The 20,780-nt window shown below is 44.2% G+C and overlaps 1 protein-coding gene across 3 annotated transcripts in view; it reads right to left on the bottom strand.

Annotated features, from left to right (window-relative positions):
• The window catches only part of LOC135908806 (putative phospholipase B-like 2), a 228,926-nt gene that overhangs the window by 182,134 nt on the left and 26,012 nt on the right, over positions 1 to 20,780 (bottom strand). For all 3 annotated transcript variants that reach the window (XM_065440637.1, XM_065440638.1, XM_065440636.1), the window contains exon 4: positions 13,981 to 14,078. In XM_065440637.1, coding sequence (XP_065296709.1) covers positions 13,981 to 14,078 — 98 coding nt within the window. The remainder of the gene's footprint in view (positions 1 to 13,980; positions 14,079 to 20,780) is intronic.

Genomic DNA, 20,780 nt, shown 5'->3' with positions numbered 1-20,780 from the left:
ATTACGCAGAAATCTGTAGAAAAATATACCGAGGTTGTATGTAGTGAGCCCGGAAATAGTAAGGATGTTATTCTCGTGTAGTAGGGAAGTGGCATTAGAAAACCATGAACTATATGTAATTATTCTGATGGCTCGGTTCTGAATTGTTTGTAAAGACTTAATATAAGTATTATAGGTGTTTCCCCAACATATGATCCCATAAGTAATGTGAGAGTGGACGAAAGAGTGGTAAAGTGAGAGCAATGTGGTACGTGTGAAGTAAGCGCGTGCTTTAATTAATATGCGTATACCATAAGCTATTTTCTTTTTTATGTGAGCAATATGATTGTGATATTTCAGATTACAGTCAAGTAGAACGCCAAGGAAAGATGAACATGAACTTGGATGAAGGCAGTGGGGACCAAGACTGATAGATGGAATGGACGCTATGTTTCGCTGATGTGAAGAGAATACAACAAATTTAGTCTTAGATGCATTAATAGATAACATGTTAACGTTGCACCACCTCCGAATATTTTCTAAGTCAGCATTTAGTTTGTTAACGAGAGATGAGATATCTTTATGAAAAGTAAATATAGTGGTATCATCAGCGTACAGAATGCATTTTGTCGAAGAAAGACAGTTAGGCAAATCATTAATGTAAACTAAAAACAGGAGTGGCCCCAGGATGGAGCCCTGAGGCACACCGATGTTAGTAGTTCGCTGTCGAGAATAAGCACTGGAAACTGAAACAATTTGAACCCGGTTATATAAGTAGCTTTTTAGTATCGAAAGGGCGGGACCGCAAATGCCTATTGCTTCGAGCTTAGAAAATAGGATATTATGATTAATGCTATCAAATGCTTGCGTTAGATCGATGAACTGAGGCGGTGAGAAATCCCTCGTCAATAAATTTTTTTTAGTTGGTCCGTAAGATGAATAAGTGCCAGCTCTGTGGAATACCCGGGGCGAAAACCGAACTGACATGGAGAGATGATATTAAATTTAGAGAGATATTTTGTTAGTCGTACTTCAATTAGTTTCTCAATAACTTTCCCAAAGAACGGCAGAACGGAAATAGGTCTGTAATTGTGCAATAGTGACACTGTCCCAAACACTGTCCCAATTAAACTTAGATCTCTGCCCGTTTCAATATTTTATCATTTTTGAATGTTTGGTTATACCAAACAAATGGTTTATCTCTAAGTAAAATGCTCAACATTGTAGTTTTATTCTGAATTGCTAGATTTACTGGGGGTGTATTTGCTAAAACGTCAGACGCACTGTTAGCCACAGTCTTACGTGCTTTTGTTATTGCTAATAGAGGATTTCTATGAATTCCCAACTCAGAACTGAATTCCCAATTCCCCAACTCAGAATCAACTTCAGTGAATTCAGGAATGATGGCTGATGGTGAAGCCGAGACCAAGAAACCTCACCTAGAAGACGGCAAGTACGATGATAGAACATCGTCTTATGAGCTAAGTGATGAAGAAGAGATGGGTGAAGATGCACCATTCACTGTGGTCACGTATAAGAAAAAGCGAGCCGAAGGCATTCCGGTTGTCTTTCGCCCAACAAGTGAAGGTACTACTTTTTGGCAAGTAAATCCAAACTGAGTGTCTGCCGAAATAGTTTCCGCTGCCAAAGAAAAAGTACAGTCTTTCAGGACGACCAGAGATGGAAGTTTCAGTGTCAGCGTTGCTTCCTTGGCATCGGCGAAACGCCTTTTGATGCTCTCAAGTGTAGGCGGCCTGGAAGTCAAGCCATTCATCCCAGAGTCGTACAGGCGAAACGTTGGGAAAGTAAAGCATGTGCCTCTGCAGTACACAGACGACCAACTCCTAGACTTCTGGAAAGACGCAGGAGTTATATCGGCACGCAGACAGATAAGGTATTCCCGCCAAGAAGATGGAGCAGTGAAGTCATATCCACTTCACACGGTAATCCTGACTTTCAGAGACGACCGCCCTATTCCTGGAAGAATTTACTTGGGTTTCACCAGTCACCCTGTCGAGGAATACCTAGGACCCGCACTTCGCTGCTATAATTGCCAGAGATTTGGGCACATGGCGAAAACCTGCCGTAGCACACGTCGATGCAAAATCTGCTCAGAAGACCATGACCACAAGGAGTGCAAGTCACTTCTTCAACCTAAATGTGCAAACTGTGCGGGGAACCATGCCGCCTCCTTCTCAGGCTGCCCACAGAAAAAAGCAGCGACACAAATGCGTCGACATGAACTCATTCATGGAAGACAACCGCGACGTAATGAACCCGCACCAAACCTCGAGATTGTTCATCCAGTGCCAGATCACCCACCTCAGCGGGCACCGGAGCCACCACAGCCAAGACCACCAACAAGATATCCCTCCTCTAGAGAACAACCAACAGTGCCATCAAGAGACCAATCAAGAGGATCACAGTCAAGCGCCCAGTCTTATGCATCAGTGCTACGGAAACCCAGAGGACAACAGGCAGAAAGTAATACACAAGAAAGCTCCTGTACTCGCACACATTTCTCTCAGCGACCTTATGCAACTACTGCAGAAGTAACACCAGCTAATAGCGAACATACCACAGCATCGGTGACACAACTGATTTTGCCAATGCTGTTCGCAGCTCTTAAGGCAATCCTATCTGCTTTGCCGGAAGCAAACAACCTACCGGAAGTAAAAGCCGTGTTGCCTCTAGAAGCACTGTTGTGTCAACAATCCGGGCCGAAACTGCGGCAGGCACTACATGAATAACCGCTACAAAAATGTCTCCATATTTCAGTGGAATGCCAACAGTCTTCGAAGAAAGTGCGCTGACTTTCGTAAACTGCTTGTGCAATACAACTTCCCAATACTTTGCATTCAAGAGGCGGGAATCACTGACGACTTTCGCCTCTCGAATTATGTGATATATAAGACTTCTCGTCAAGGTACTGTTAGCACAGTGCTCCTGTGCGTCAGAAAGGACCTACCATCTTATCAAATTCAGGCCAGTGATTCAGACTTCCCGGAATTCATCGCATGTAAAGTATCCTTTGGCAAGTTCTGTATAACAGTGATTAATCTATATCTACAACCTTCAAACCGGATTTCAGTAGATGCGCTAGTGGATATCTTCAAAATAGCTCATTCTAATGTATTTATATGTGGCGACTTCAACGCACACATCATCATCCGGGGCAGTGATCATTGTGATGCACGGGGTAATGTTATTGAGTGCGCCATAGATAAATGCAACTTGACTGTTTTAAACGATGGGTCGCCAACATTCCTTCGTGGATATAATTACTCAAGCTGCATAGACGTCACCCTGTGTTCACATGATCTAGTGAATGGTGTGGGATGGACAACAGATATGGAAACGCGCGGAAGTGATCATTTTCCCATCCTTGTTAACCACCCTAGCATGCACTATGATATCAGGCGTTACAGCAGACTAACCAACTGGCAAGCTTTTCGGTACCGCCTAACGGATCAAATTAACCAACATGCAACAGAGGAAACATTTACAGAATTTTTGCAGGATATGAACATATGCACAAAGGTCCCAATACCGAAAGATTATGCTGCAGTTGACGGAGAATATGAACACCTAAGAGCCATCCGACGCCGATCCGAAAGAGCTTACCGACGGAGCGGAAGTTTAGAAGCATACACAAACGCTCAGAAAATACACAATGTAATGCGCAGACGAATGGAAAGCTTAGGCAAACGGCGCTGGCGCGATTTCTGCGGCACGCTGTCTCCTCACACGACTGTCCCACGAATTTTTCTAGTAATTCGTTCTTTAAGCGGACCTGTAACAGAAAGCTTCCCATTTCGTTCTCTCGCTGTAGCCCGGGACACGTGTGAAATAATAGTTGCAGATGAATTTTGTGAGCTTATTTCCAGATCTGCTTTTTCATCACAATGTGCAGAATTTGATATTTCAGTAGAGTTGGCTAAGCGAAAAATTACTGCTTGCTACTGGGCCCAACATACTCAATTAGATCACACTTTCACATTAAACGAGCTCCAATTTGCAATTGCATCATGTCGCCAAAAATCCGCTGCTGGGCCGGACGGCATTACGTACAATATGCTAAGAAACCTCGGACCGACAGGTACAAATGCGCTCTTAGACATCTATAATAACTTATGGATAGAGCAAACTGTACCTGACTCTTGGAAAGTCGCTCGAATCATACCAATTTTAAAACCTGGTAAGACGCCCTTGTGCCTTGAATCCTTCCGCGCCATTAGTTTGACAAGTTGTTTATGCAAAGTAATGGAAAAAATGATTGACGCGCGACTTCAGTGGTGGTGTAATGAAACGAAGGTGTTGTCCAACTACTTAGTAGGTTTTAGAAAAGATAGATGCACAATGGATGCAATATCAGATATAGTAACCTGTGTGGAGCATGAGCGTGCACGTGGAAACATGACTATAGCAGTATTCTTAGACATCAAGAGGGCATTTGATACCGTTAGTCACGTTGATGTTTTGCTAAGCATGTTGGAACTTGGTCTGTCTGGCAGGTCCTTGCGATGGATTTCTGCATTTTTATCAGGTCGCAAAATATTTGTTCAGACGGGTGAAGGAAAGAGTGACGAACACATTGTCAAACAGGGAGTACCACAGGGAAGCGTACTCAGCCCCTTCCTTTTTAACTGCGTCATGGCTCATTTAACGCAAAGACTGCCATCAAAGTTAAAGTTTTCACTGTATGCAGATGATGTGTGTATTTGGACATCTGGGTCTAATGCTCAACTACTCCAGATGGCATTGCAAGAGGGCATAAATATCATCAACCAATTTTTGAGAGAAAGAGGAATGGTACTATCACACGCAAATACTGCTGTATTGCCCTTCACTCGGAGGCAGTTAAAAAATTTCACTCTTAATCTGGAAGGACACCCTCTAATGATTGTCACACAGCATCGATTTCTTGGCATAATACTTGATAGGCAGCTATCCTGGGCACCCCACTTAAAAAAACTCGAAAACGAGGTCAATGCTATAGTGACTGTACTTCGCAGACTTGCAGGCACAACATGGGGCGGATCAGTATTGTCCATGCTGACTGTTTACAATGCATTAATACGACAAAAAATTGCGTATTCCGCGCCCATTTTACACGGACTTTCCCACACGTCAGAAGAGAGACTTCAAAGACTTTTAGCTAGAGGACTACGCCTATGTCTAGGAGTTCCACGAGCGACTTCGAGTTCTCTTGTAATAGCTGAGGCTCGCCAATCACCATTTCCAGTTATGCGAACTGCAGAAACATGCCGGCATTATTTCCGTCTTCAAACCCAGCATAAAAACCACCCATTGGCTCTAAACATAATGAAAAGAGATAGAAGTTATGTTCATATAGAAATTCAAAAATATCTTCACATATTGCCAGGAAATGAATTTTGGAACTCAGACATCGAATATCCTCCATGGCTGCTTACAGTTCCAAAAATCGAATTGTCAGTAGAAGGGATATTCAGCAAAAGAGACATGTTCATTCAAGCTGCTCAACAACTAGCACTATACCAGATATATGTGCGGTATTCAGGATACACACACGTCTATACAGACGGCTCCAGTACAGCAACCTCTTCAACTTCATCATTCATTATACCGCACCTCAACAAACAAGAATCATTTAAGTTATCTCGTGCGACTTCGTCCACAACGGCTGAACTGTTCGCAATCCTGTGTGCGGTAAAATTTATATTGTCAGTAACAGAAGCACAAAAATGAGTAATTTTCAGCGATTCACAGGCGGCTCTAACATCACTCTGCAGCACAAAGGGGAAAACATTCAGCGACAGTATAATATATGAAACACTTAAAAACCTCACAAAGGCAAGCGAAGCGAAACATGCAATAGCATTCCAATGGATACCAGGGCATTGCAACATTCCTGGTAACACAGCAGCCGATGAAGCAGCACGACAAGGACACTTGAAAGATGATACGGCTCCGCTCCCAATATCAAAGAATGAATTACGCTGCATCATAGGGACAACGTCTTTCAAGATGTCTAGAAACACTTGGTTTGACCAGCATTCTAAGAGCTCTGACTTATATCATATTGATCCATTTATTGAATTCAAATTTTCATTGTCATTAGATAGAACTATGGAAACGCTTATTCATCGATTAAGGCTAGGCACTGCCTACACAAAGCATTTCTTACACAGAATTGGCCGAGCGGAAACCCCCGAATCTGACTGTGGATTTGTAGATGAAGATATATATCACCTCCTTCTAGATTGCCCACATCACGACACACAAGATGCCGACTTAAATCAGCGCTAATTAAATTAGACCGCAGACCTTTCAGTTTAAGGAAACTTTTGGGCCCTTGGCCAACAACGGCCTTGCAGAAGAGCGCTTTAAAAGCACTAAAGACTTTTTTTGAAGACAGCGGTATCGTTGGACGTTATTAGTGCTTTCATTGTTCTGTTCATTTCAATGTCACTCTATATATCCATCTGTTTGGGAATTATGTTATGTTGACTGCTCTGTTGTGACTGTATGTGCTAATATATTTACACGATGTATATACCACCCGCTGACTAGACAATGTATATTAGGCGACAGTATCGTTTGTACTATTGAGACTTTCGACTACATAAGTGTGGAGACATTTGCCATGTATATTGTATGTACCCGCTGACCCGCTGACTAGAAAATGTGTTATTAGGCGACAGTATCGTTTGTACTTTTTAGACTTTCGACTACATAGGTGTGGAGACATTTGTCATAGTCTTCCTGTGGAAACGTTGCTTTATAAGTCCTGGTGCTTGTGGGAAAAGATTATGTGATATGTAACCGTGAACCCTGAATTATGTCTGACGGAACCACCCAAGAGATAAGGAGTAGCCGGCACCTTAAGTTGCGCGCCAACATCTCCTTATATCATATCAATAAAAAAAATAATGCTTTTGCCACTTTCATATTCATGTTACCTAATGCATGCCCTGATAAAGTGTTTCAATCCTTATTGATTTCTTAATAATTTCTTTCTATTTAACTGAAAATATATTCCATCTTTACAGTTTCTCTAAAACTGTACTAAAAATGGAATTATAGGCTATTTGTCTGAAATCTCCTGGCTTTTCAAAAATTTCCTCTTTCGGTATTATTATTTTTGAGTCTTCCCACTTTTCTGGAAAACGTCCCCATTTGAAACAGTTGTTGAATAAATGCTTAAATAATTTTTATGCATCTTGTACATCATTTGAAATATCTCAGTTCTTAAACCATCATGATCTACGGCTACATCTTTTCTTAAGCCGCTAATAACAGAATCTATCTCGTATATCGGTAAATTGAACATCTCCTTATACTGTTGATTTTCCCAAATTTCTTTACTAAAGTTTTCTGCTCCGTTAACTACTGTAACATTCGCGGTGCTGGTCGCCTTCCAAGTTGGAATCTGTAGATAAGATAGCCCCGCTTGCCGCGATATCCTTCTTTATTTTCGCGCCTCCTGATTGGCTGCTTAGCGCTCAAAAAGCGCGTCGCTGAAAGAATGGACGTCATTGTCTTCCTGGCGCTGCGTGGGTCATCTGTTCCTTTGGCCGATCGCCCTCGGCGTCTAGCCGTCGAATATCTCACACTACTACTGGATTGGTCATTCTGCATAATTTTTCTAAAATACAATCTACTGTCTCTCTTAATGCACTTGTTCTTGAATTGTCCTCTTTTTCATACTACTAATCATGATAGCGATTCTTAATTGATCTCTAGCAAGTTTGTATGCTACATGGAAAGGATCTTTAGTTGGTTTGGATATAAATTTATCCAAACTTCTGCTCTTTGCACTGGCCAAATTTTCCACATATGAGTCGTCTTCTCTATAATAATAATCTTTGTAAATATCTCTTAAATCTCCTCGGCATTCTTTACACCCTTTTCATTGCTCTATTTTTTCCTTCTTATTTATAACTCTGTTCTCTACCATATTCTGCCTTGTTTTTTTTTCTTCAGTAAATCTGTATTGTTTTTTTATACACGTCATCTAGTGTAGTGTAAAGTTAAATAACAATATTTTCTCATTCTACCGAAGAATTTAAATTTTCTACCTCTTTTTCCCAACTTATGTTTAGAAGTTCTACAGCTTTTACTTATCCTTCGTTTGTTGTTTCAAATATTGGAGCACAATTTGTTCCAAATATTTGAAGTTTCATGTACCTATGATCACTGTTGGTTGCACCTGTAATAATTTCTCGCGTCCTAATATGTTTATGCATACTTGAAGATACTGATGTTAAATGAAACCAACTTTTTCCTCCATTGCAATCAAATGTGGGTTTCCTATTCATATTATTTAATGTTATGAGGTCATTCTTAATGATTAAGTCAATTAACTCTTCTCTGTTATCTGTAATATTACCTCCCCGTGCTTAAATTTTTGCAATAAAATCACCTGTTGGCATGGTGGAGATGCCTTTCATTTTCGTAGGCCTAGAGATGCACTGGCTTTCCTTGCTCTCTCGTCTTTGAGAGGATCCTCCTGAACCAGGCATTTTCACTTGGTGTCTCTCGTCGCTCTTCTTTTAGCCCATCTTTCTGTGGCCCTGAAATTCTGGTTTATAGTTACAATTAGTTGTTCACCTTGTGAAACTGCACTTATCTCACTGTGGAAGGTTTTTTTTCAGCTCGTTGTTGCTCAATTGGCAGGTCCCCCCTTTTTTGTTTTTTTCCCGAGTTGCCCCTTTGAAAATGAGGGATGTTTCACCGCAGTACTGTTTCTCTGCTCTTTTGTGTTTTGCCCCATTGCCAAGTGGACGATGCTTTACCATACAGCTCCTGAGGTTGTCTGTACCCTGTAGATATCCAAGGATTGCTCCTTGTCCTAAGTCTTAGTGTGTTGTTATTCACAAGGTGGCGGCCCTCAAAGAGCTAAAATGGCCAGATAACAAAACATTGCATGCAAAGTTTAACAATTGTTGAATCAATCCTTGTAAAATAATGCTCAGAAGTTGTTCTTAGGGGTTAATACCTAGCTCCTAACAGATATTTTATGTATACAGCGGTTTATAAGCGTGGATGCGGACGGATTGAGGTGCTATATACTTGGTGTTTAAAACAGCACGTGGTCTGTTTAAATAAGCTTAACTGAAAAAATATGCAAATCAATCAGGTGTTTGTTTAAAGTATTGTTTGTGTGAGGTAGGCTATTATACAAGAAAGCTGTGGATGTAATTCTAGGCTTCAAGCTTGAGTATTCACAAAGATGTCACTGGATTTAATTTGGTTCCTTTGTAGAAATGGAAGCACACTTGCATGGGCGCCAACACGTGGTGAAAAAAAACGAGTAATAATTAACAAAATGTAGTGTCTGTCTTTGGAAGTATGATATCCCTGTGCTCCTGAGATATTCACGAAGTGTTTATGATAGTTTACAATGCTGAGGAAAGCAATTTACACACGCTTTTTGTGAAAAACAGCAGGCGGCTAAAAATGATTAAACAGAATTTTTTTGAACAGAATCGGAGACGATTCAGCGCTATGCCTGCGACGTTTGGCGTCGCATGAGCCATGGCTTGGTTCCCGGCGCCACCAAGCTTTTATTGTTCTGATATTGCCGCATGTCTTGTCTATCTTACTTTCTTTTTTATTTAAATGCCCAACATCAAATATTCTTATCCGCTATTCGGAACTACGTATTTGTGCTCCTCTGTTGTTTCTTGTCTCCCTACGTTTTTACCACCAAACCTACAACCACGTTTACCTAATTTCTATTTGGCACGTTTACTTTCCCCCTACTGTCAGGAAACCCCATGTCTTCAAGCAAGCCAGTGGAGCCTCAAATAACCGCCGGATACCGCAGGGTACATACGTGCGTCTATTTTTTATGCTACAACCATCACTCTTGCGTTTTCTACGTTAGGAACACCACATAAACGCGACAACTTGCAGGGCGCTGAAAAAATCACATCAACACTGAATTTTCCGGCCACCCTCTTCATTCCATTACAAACTTTATGGACATATGTCATTACCTCAAACTTTCGCCCCTCCCCGCTTTTGTCCCAACAGAACCACAGTGGCGGTGGTAAGGTGGCATATGGCCTTCAACAGCGACTCAGCTATGGCCTGGAGTAGGGCCTGAGGAAAACTTGCTATACGGACCATGCATGTGCGAAAAAGAACAGAGAAGCTGTACGAGTTGCCGTTGACCTGGGGAATGTTCTATGTGGGGCAATGCGGAATATGTATTAACAATCGTTTAATGAAGGACTCTAAGTCATTAAAATATGACAGCGGAAAGCACGTGCCAGTTCATTATAGGTCATGTGGGAACAAGTGTAAGCTAATGTTTGACGAAACGAAGGCGTTAGGGCTGGAAAAGGACCAAAGGACACGTGAAATCTTGGAAGCTTCCTTTATAGCAAGACATGACCCACATAGGTGCGTCAGCGAACCTTCAGTGTATCTTTTCAAGAAAGAGCATGATTTTTTTTTTTCGGTAGATAGGGCTTTCCAGGGGGAGCGTTCCATGGTCACACGGTTATGATCTGGCTTGCGCATGCACATAGATCGAAGAGGCAACATTGCGTGATTTCAATAAGCCAGTTGTTAGTCTGCGTTCGTCCTGTCTTCATCTATCTTGGTGTCTCGTTTCTAACGCAGTTTAAGTTCACGCAAAAAAAGAAATTACTCATAGTATGTTTCTCTTCGGCTGTCGACACCCAGAAGATAGTCTCAGGCTCCCTGACTTTCCCTTTAACGTTCTTTGTTGTCATGTTGCTTACTATACCGGCCCTATGCTTGCCAATTACAATCCTAGTTGTTTTTCTCCACTGTGAGCGAATATTCTCGTACAAATTCTTGAACACTCTGGCAAACCATTTAGTTTCTTTCATATTCCTCAGTCATTCTTCCTAATCAATCTTACGGGGCACTGCTACGAATTCAAAACTTGTTAGCTCACATCACTCTGTATGGCTTCATTTGTAGTCGTCCTGTGAGCGCGCAGCGCGATGCGTTCGCTGACTTTTGGCTGCCATCTAGTGGTGATCGTACCTGTTACATCGAGCAAACGAGCGCAGTTCCAAATGTGAGTCATGGAACCATTACACCTTTCCACATACCCCGGAGCACCTCATAACCATTGTATTCCCATTGCGCTTAGTATTCCAGTAGGGCAGCATTTCTCTTCCCATTTGCTCTTATTGCTTATTACTCAGCTTCCATATACCCTATTGCCTTCGCTTAGTCATGCAGGGAGGTATTTGTACTGTTTTACTCGCTCTATTTCTTGGCCATGTATTGGCACCCTGCGCTCACAGTATTTATTGGATAGCGTAGGACTGGGCTTTTGTTACGTTACATTTTAATCCTAAAAGTTCACCTTCGTGTCCACAGATATTTCAGGTTACATATTACTTTGTTGACAAGCAACCTAATGTCGCTCGCATAAAACAAACCTCGGAGCTGCTGCTCTGTTATGGTGCCCACCTGTTTTGTACGAGATTAAGCCCTATATTAATTCCTTCTGGCACTCTGTGCAGCTTTACCGCGTACATCATAAAGGGTAACCGGAATAACGGCACCATTGCCTTAGTCTCCTAGACATATTAACTAGCTGCTCATTCCTCATCGCTTCCCATTCAACGCAACCGGCATTTTCTTGGTAAATCTCTCTCAAAAGCTGTATACAGTCCTTGCTTATGCCTTCAGCAACCAGAATAGACAAGGCCAAGACAAGGCGGGTGGTCTGCGACAAACGCTGCAGATAGAGCTCCTTCAACAGTGCACCGTTCGCGTAGATATCCCGTGAGCTTAGGAGCCGTCGGATGCTGCAGAACAGCCGGGAAGGGCGGCGACCCCCCAAGTCCACGGAGGCGAGCAGCTGCTGGAGGCGCGCGCTCTCAGACCGCCATGGCGCGGTCTAAAATACTCTGCTTCAGTTGCTGGTACAGAACATCCCCCAATGGGCAAACGATGACGTCCGCCACCTCATGAGCAACTTCAATAGATAGGCTGGCAAGCAAGTAACGATACTGAGAAGCCTCCGGGGCGATGTGGTGCAGATCGAACGTGGGCAGGCGAAGCTGTAGGGCTGCTACGCCCTGTGCGCGCGAGGTAGCATGAGGCGGGAAGGTTGCCTAAGGCCGGTAGGTTGCTGGGGTCGGTCATATCGTAGTCCGGAGTCCCCAGTGTCGCGAACCGAGATGTTGCAGCGGAGCGCCAGGACAAGAGGACCAGCATAGCAGGCTCTTAGAACGGACTAGCACGCGCCTTGCTTTCGCCGCGACCAGGCTCCGCCCAACTTCATTTTCGTGATCGTTTGCCGTGCCGATAGAGGGCGACAACCTTTAGTATCAGCTCGTAGAGGCGTCGGTGCGAGCTACAATCCCACAAATAGTTGCGGTTACTATTGTCATATGCGCCGGTATTGTCCATAAAAGCCACATGTAGTGGTCCCCTTTCTTTTCTCAATATTTCAATACACTGAGTATTGAAATACATCTCCTGAACCCGTTCTCGTGTTCTCCCAATAAATCATTGTACCCATGCTTGCAGTTTTATTTGCCAGCATTATTAACCTCTATATTAGCAAAATAAATGAACAACGGTCTATAAAAATCAACTGTACCTTTTTCTTCCTACGTTAATACATTAAATTCATTCTACGTTGGCGTCAAATGTCTCGTATTTGCCCATCTTGTAAGTTTTTTTTCTATTGCTTTCAGCACGGCTTCTTCACTTTGTGGCCCTAGTGCATCAATGAGCTTAACGGCAACCTCGTCCACCACAGTGGCTGGGCGCGCAGGAATTATTTTTTTGCTTTTTAATATATCTCAGTACTAGAACCTTTTCCGTCTAAAAGCGTTGTCCAGCGAGCTGGAGCTGGTGCTAGCTGCTTGTACGCGCTGTTGTTACGTGCCCTCTACCGGTGCTAATCTCTATCACCGCTTCAGCGTCCGCAAACGCGCAACACGCCTTGGCCTCAAGCCCAGACGGCACCCATAATCGTAACTCAGCTGCAGCTGACATCCAACTGTTTGCTTCATTTATGAGTCTGCGTACCCTGTCGTATATCGCACTCTCTCGTAGTGCTGGGAATAAGAAGACACGCCAGTGTACGTTTTTCGTTGAGAGCACACATCTTCCTGACTTCGATTCGAGCCTACATTTCTTTCGATAAGGATAGCGTGACCACGCGTATGCACAAATACCTCATATTAGTTGTTGCGCACGAACTGAAAGCTGAAGGACGAGGGATCGGACAAACAGAAGTGCTCGTGTTCGTAAATCCCCTAGTACTTCGTCTTTCGGTTTGTACGGAACAACCGATTCGCCCGACACAACACCCTTCATAAATACCCTGAAATGTTTTTGTACACATTCGATTACTACTTATCTATGTTTAACCGGTTACAGCGCCCGATGAAATTATAGTTACTGACGCCCTCCGCCGCATTTCTTCTTTTGCGTTCTACAGAACTTCGGCCTCAGCAGCCGGGATAGAACCCCTGACCTCGGGCTCAGCAGTGAAATCGAACTGTTTTTTCCCTAGGATGCCACGGCTGCGTGCAATGAAGCCTGTCTTTAAGCACCGTCCTCGGCGTGTCACCGTACTTTATTCGCATGTTTTAAGAGGTTGGGAACGGCGAGCTTATCAATATCTTATGAGAATTTATTTTCGTCGATGGACAGGCTCCACTTTGGGAGATGCATACGGCCGACATTCGGTTGACAAAGTTACCTTAAAACATTGGGCTCTCCGTGTCAATACCAGGTGATAGGGCATGCCGTAGTGTGGGACTCTAGAATATTTTGGCGACCCGGACTTCCCTAATGTGCATTTAAAGGCAACCGCATGAGCATTTTCTTTCTTTTTCTTTTTCGTTCCGTGCCGATCGCAGCAGCACAATCTCGTAGACACTGCGCTATCACGGCAGGTGCAGTGTTGTCTTAAATCTGCAAATTATGCCCATAATACATACCACTGCCTTGGGTTACTACGGACACCGGACCAATTACGCCATAAAATTAGTGCATACGTACAAAACTCTCGATGTTCTTGTTAAGCGGTTCTTGTAGTTGAGCTGTTGGTTTTCGAAAACGTCGTTGAGACCGGCAAGCTGCGTCATCTGTAAATCAACCTGCAGGAAGGAGTGTTCGCTTAAGCAAAAGCGCCATAGCTTTCACAACACTGGTTTTGTGCAGTGCGAGATAAAGATCCTTACGAAAGTTATATAATTGAACGATAACTTAACACAAGTGCGGAAAGTGAGAAGAGGGTGTTTTTCACGGTTGTAGAGGGGCTTACAAAGTGCTAATTTGGCAAGTCGCGAGTGGAGCCGTATAATGCAATTGCTTTGCTCGTAAAAGTTCAATGTTTTCCCATCGCTACGGTGAAACAAGACGACCTTTAGTTGTCGCTTCAGCGCACTAGTACGTACAGTGAAAAACACTCACTCAGAACGCCTACTGCCCACATTTACGTACAGTTACCATTCCTTCTTTCTCGTATCCCTCAGTACCAGAGTAAGTTAACGAAACTATCTTATCGGTAAAGACTGCTGCCCCAGGGCTCATGGAATTTCCCCTTTTAAAATAAAGCTTGCATCGAAAGAGCTCTGGGCTATTTGGCGAAATTCATTCAACAAAAACTTTTTCAGCTGCTGTTTCGGAAAAGCTTGAAAGCACGAAAAATAATTTCTCTTTTTAAGAAAGGCGACCACGAATGCATTAACTATAGCCCGATTTACATTTTACCGTTCTTTATTGCAGTAAATTAAAAAGTAACCTACAGCCGTGTAATTTTAACTTATTAGATCATCATTCTGGTTACCGCCAAGGACTCTATAGAGTTGCACTTGCGATAGGCGAGGACCTACTCCTTGAAGCTGTGTATTTGTTTGGCTAAGACATTTGATACAATCACAGATCACGTATATTCATGAAGCTGATTGTTACGCATACATGGTGCACCTTTCTAATCTCAACAAAGCTATTTTACTGGCCGCGTTTGGATGGGCCGAAATGCTAAAACACCCATGTGCTAAGATTTAGGAGCGCATTAAAGTTGGTGCAAGTTATTCCGGAGGCACCCATTACAGTGCGCCTCATAATCAAATCGTGGTTTTGTCATGTAAAAATCCACAAATTTTATGTTAATGTTTGGACGCAGCCTCCTCATGCAAATGATTCTCTTTCAACACAAAAAACCACTAACCTAGGCGTTCCCCAGGGTTGAATATTGGGGCCCGTTTGGTTGGTGTTCCTCATTGACGATTTACCGCTTACTTCTACTATATCTGCTACACTTACTTCTTATTGTGCTCTAATAATTTGCTATTTCAATCGACGCTTCGTCTTTCGGGCGAAACTGCGACTTCTTGGGTAACCGGAACATCTTAATTCTACGTAAACTTGTTGGTCATACATGATTGATCATGTATCGTTTTATAAATCATGAATTGTTCGCCCCCAGCTTTAACAATGTTAGTCTAGTGATTAGTAACTGCATCATGTTTTACACAAATCATAATTAGCTCTTTCCTAATGCACGTACGAGCTAATTACGCTGAATTAAAGTAAGATTCTACGCGTAAGCGTAACTGGCCAGCTCTTCAAAGCGGCAGAATCTGTATCAAGCCGCGAAGCAAGCAAACGAGGAAGCGGCCTGAAGGTGAAGAAAATCTCGCGCGCCTGTTACGTTTGTAGCATCGGGACGATGCTTTTCGAGAGGGGTGCATTGACACATGTGCTTGTATATGTTTTTCGGGTGACCGCTTTTCACCATCTAACAAATGTTACTGCTCAGTGCGGGACGCGCCCGCATGTATAGGAACTTTCTCAAATGTTATCGATTGTTCTTTCCGCTAGCTGTTGTCACCCAAGCTTCTGTAATCTGTGTGTGCGACGTGAATTGTGTAGCACTTTCGGGAAGACACGCGGTCCCCAGCGATTACTCTGGAACCTTCGATGGACCATGTACAGAAGCTGACGCGCTTGAACCACAGATCAGGTTTTCGACGAGGCCGACTGTGTTCGCCACTGTCGCCATTATTTGAGTGTGGCCTGTTTTTGAGGGCACTCGTACATACAATAACACTCTAGTTTCATCATTCTAACTTTTTTTGCTTTCTTCACCGTCATCACAATGTGACAATATTCATTGTGTGCAATGCTCACATAGTATGTCTACTGTGCTTTGTTGTTCCAGCATGACAGTTTCAGTGACGAGAAGCCTGCTGCTTAAAGGGAAGCTGAAAGGTTTCCCAGAAAAAATGAGTGAACATCTGTACATAATGGTTGTCAACCCTCCGAACTCGAATATCGTATCGAAATTGAGCGAAAGAAAGCGCAAATATACTTTATTTCGACGAAAAGTGCAGCAGCGGACACCCCCAGCTCGCGCATCTCGTTTCCACCTGTGATTGGTCGGTGCGCCTCGTGACGTCAACTCTAGTAACCGACCGCTGCCGCTACACATGAAGCGCGGTGCCAAGTAGTTTGGTGCTATTTTTCTGAGACGGTAATGAAACATTTAGAGAGACTGCGTTTTTCTGAGGAGTTCGCGGCGTTACTCCCTACATGTACGAGCCGACTGCGAAGAGCCGGCCTCTCGAAGAAGCAAACGATGCTGGTGCGAGCAGTGCTTTCGACGCGAACGAAAGCAAAGTCTTGGGATCTCCTCGTGTTGGAAATGCTCTTTGGTGAGTATGTTTTTTGCAAAGCGATCTAGTGATCTCGCCGATCTTTCGCCGATCTAGTGAGCTCCTTTCCGGTCAAACAACTGTAGTGTTGTGTTCCTGCATGTCTCCTCGTGGAACGTAAGCGGGGATGCGATCGTCGGCATTTGTGCGCTGTCCAAAGCTGTCGGCAATCTACAAAGACGGTTTAAACGCGTGAAGAGCTTCCCGGTTCATGCAGTACGTGTAGTGACCTTCATCTGTTGACTACCACTCACGTTGACTTCCACTCACGCTGATTACCACTCACGTTGACTACCACGCACGTTGACTACCACTCTACATACACGCAGACGCACCAACAAAGGAATGCAGGGTCAATCGAAGCAGATTACGGTGGCACGCACGCAGAAACAAGCGCGGTCAGGCACGGTCGCGGACGCTGCGAAGGAAGGAAACAGAGTTGGCGTCACAACACCGCGGTTTCCGGTCTCCGCTCCGCTCGCTCACTCAACGGAGGGCGGAGCTACAGCGCAATTTCAACCAACGATTACGTCGATCCTAAGTGAAAAAAAAACCCAAATTTTACCTACATGGTTTATAAGGTTCCCGCATCCATATATGAGCGTCTTATTGAATTCGACAGACTCTTCAGCTTCCCTTTAGGTGCCCCATCCACCGGGAGCACCACCCCACGTTTCTGTGGGCACGGAGCCGCGCATAAGTGGCACTGCTTGTAAGGCACTGCAGCAGCTGTTGCATTACGAATTCTTTAAAGAAAGAAATGAATGTCTAGTTCTAACCTTTTAAAGAGAAATAATTTATTTCTCTTATTCAGCTACAAGAAAAAGTGGCGCCTAAATCCCGCTGTGCAAAACGAAGTTATATTCTGTCCAACTACTAATACCATATACAAGAAAGGGGCTGGCAGATGGAATGGCACACTGTGGTATAAACTTTTTTAAAACAGGGTTGAAGTGCCTCAGACAGGCTGGCCAACGTTTCGATAGGTGGACCTATCTTCGTCAAAGGCGGCCTCGTCATCCTCGGCGTGTTAGTTTTAAAGGGTTAGTGTAGTGACGTCACGTGCGGGTGTTGTCGCTGGCGGCTGGTTTTAAAGAGAGAGATTACAAGAGGGAACAGGCGTTCTCGTCCGACGTCTGTGAGCCTCATTCTCAAGACGAAGGGACAAGAGTGTGAGAGTGGGCACGCGGGGAGGAAAGAAAGGAAATAGAAGCGGACAAAAGGGGGGAAAAAGGAGAAAAAAAAAAAAGCAGGGGGAGCCAGGGCCGTGCCAAGACACAACAAAGGGGGGGGGGGTGAAAGAAAAAGAAAGAGAAAAATGAAATCTTTAAGAAATACGGGGGCTTGGGAGCGTGTTGGGGATGCGAAGGGTTAGGAGGTATTCTGGGGAGTCGTTGGCGGCATGTTTTTGAGGCATTAGAACGGCCGGTCAAGCAATAGGTCGAGTAATTTTGAAATAGTTAAGGTGGCGACGCGGAGTCCGCGGTGCAATGTGCGGGGTAACTGAAAAGCAGCGGCATGGTCTTTCAAGGGGCACTGCCCCACGCGCTTAACGTAGGTGTCGTTACGGCGGCATCCAGAAGGCGATACTCCGGGTTGAGGCGCCGAAAAAGGCGTATTGACTTCGGAATGTGTTGTCGAGGGGGTTTCAAAAAAAAAAAGACTAAAAAAAAGGGGGGGCAGGGGGAAGGGGGGGGGCGAAATCGGTATAGGAAACAGGAGGGTGGCGCGTGCAGAAGCGGGCGCGGGCAAGTGTACATGGAAGAAGGGGATCGTTCACTTGGTGTAGACGTAAAATCCTGAAAGAGTACATTTAAATTGAGTAGTAGGCATTCCTCCGAAATGAAAGAGTAGGTGAGGTTAAGAATTAAAGTTGGCTGGTGGCCTAATGTGTTTTGTGTATTGGTTGATGATATGAGAGTTTCAGATTTAAGTTACAGCTTTTAAAGATTCTAAGTTGCCGCGTGCCAAATTAATTCCTGTCGGGTGTAGGCAATTAAACTTGTGTATGAGGTATGATTCCGTGTACTTCCTTTCACGAGGGGAACGGAAATTTGTTTGTAGTATATAGAGCCTTGCTTTGTCAAACATATGTCCATGTTCATTAAAGTGGCTGGCTACTGCTTTGGGTAAATTGTGTTTTGTGTCCGCGCGGTGACCATTGAGTCTTGTATTGATTTGTTGTCCGGTCTCACCTATGTATTGTTTGCTACAAGCGGCGCATTCTAGACAGTAGACTACATTGCTTGATGTGCAGGTGAAAGCCGAAGTTACCTTGTGTGTGTAATTCGACGCTGTACTTTTTACTGTAGTAGTGGATTGAATGTGTTTGCATGTAGAGCACCTGGGGCGACCACAGGGATTGGTTCCCAACTTCTTCTTTTTCTGTAGTTTGGCGTGCACAAGAACATCTTTAAAATTAGTGTTGCGTCTGTAGGCTACTCTGGGAGGGTCGGGGAAAATCTTCTTAAGTTTCTGGTTGCTGGTGAGAATCGGGTAGTATTTACTTAGGATGTTATTCACGTTTGGGAGTGCGTTTGAGAATTTAGTAGTAGCGGCAACTTAGAATCTTTAAAAGCTGTAACTTAAATCTGAAACTCTCATATCATCAACCAATACACAAAACACATTAGGCCACCAGCCAACTTTAATTCTTAACCTCACCTACTCTTTCATTTCGGAGGAATGCCTACTACTCAATTTAAATGTACTCTTTCAGGATTTTACGTCTACACCAAGTGAACGATCCCCTTCTTCCATGTACACTTGCCCGCGCCCGCTTCTGCACGCGCCACCCTCCTGTTTCCTATACCGATTTCGCCCCCCCCCCCTTCCCACTGCCCCCCCCTTTTTTTTAGTCTTTTTTTTTTGAAACCCCCTCGACAACACATTCCGAAGTCAATACGCCTTTTTCGGCGCCTCAACCCGGAGTATCGCCTTCTGGATGCCGCCGTAACGACACCTACGTTAAGCGCGTGGGGCAGTGCCCCTTGAAAGACCATGCCGCTGCTTTTCAGTTACCCCGCACATTGCACCGCGGACTCCGCGTCGCCACCTTAACTATTTCAAAATTACTCGACCTATTGCTTGACCGGCCGTTCTAATGCCTCAAAAACATGCCGCCAACGACTCCCCAGAATACCTCCTAACCCTTCGCATCCCCAACACGCTCCCAAGCCCCCGTATTTCTTAAAGATTTCATTTTTCTCTTTCTTTTTCTTTCACCCCCCCCCCCTTTGTTGTGTCTTGGCACGGCCCTGGCTCCCCCTGCTTTTTTTTTTTTCTCCTTTTTCCCCCCTTTTGTCCGCTTCTATTTCCTTTCTTTCCTCCCCGCGTGCCCACTCTCACACTCTTGTCCCTTCGTCTTGAGAATGAGGCTCACAGACGTCGGACGAGAACGCCTGTTCCCTCTTGTAATCTCTCTCTTTAAAACCAGCCGCCAGCGACAACACCCGCACGTGACGTCACTACACTAACCCTTTAAAACTAACACGCCGAGGATGACGAGGCCGCCTTTGACGAAGATAGGTCCACCTATCGAAACGTTGGCCAGCCTGTCTGAGGCACTTCAACCCTGTTTTAAAAAAGTTTATACTACTAATACCATATGTAAGGCAGCTTCTGTAGCATACAAGTAACAATATAGAAATTACTTTCGACGTAGAATTTAGTAATGCTAATGTGTCTTTTTGCTTTTGGCAACCTGATTGGGCCAGGTTGCAGCAGCAGCAGTACGATGTTTATTCGTTGCTTTCTCTTCATGCAGTGCCTTGCCTGTTTTGCGGATCACAACTTCTGGGATGTCACATGCCTGGATTAGCTTCGTTTCACCTTGCTTCGTCGTTTCTCACCCGGCACATAAGTTCCACCGAGTGTTCGCTCTGGGACTACCTTATCACTGCGATAAGTGATAGTTCCGGCGTGTCCCTCTTCAAACTTCTGCATGTCAGTCATGCCGGTGACCTGCCTCTTGATCGGCCAATTACCGACAACTACCGGTCTGTCACGTCTGCAACCAGGAGTATTAATAGCCTGCGCATCGATCTAATCTTCAGTGGGCCAGGTTGCGGCAGCATCAGTACGATGTTAAATCGTTGCTTCCTCTTCGTGCAGGTACGTTACTACTCCAACACTTTCTGT

Source organism: Dermacentor albipictus, chromosome 1 (genome assembly GCF_038994185.2).
Source record: "Dermacentor albipictus isolate Rhodes 1998 colony chromosome 1, USDA_Dalb.pri_finalv2, whole genome shotgun sequence".
Lineage (NCBI taxonomy): Eukaryota > Metazoa > Arthropoda > Arachnida > Ixodida > Ixodidae > Dermacentor > Dermacentor albipictus.
Note: the sequence above shows the minus strand (reverse complement) of the source record. Positions and strands in the feature narration are given on the sequence as shown.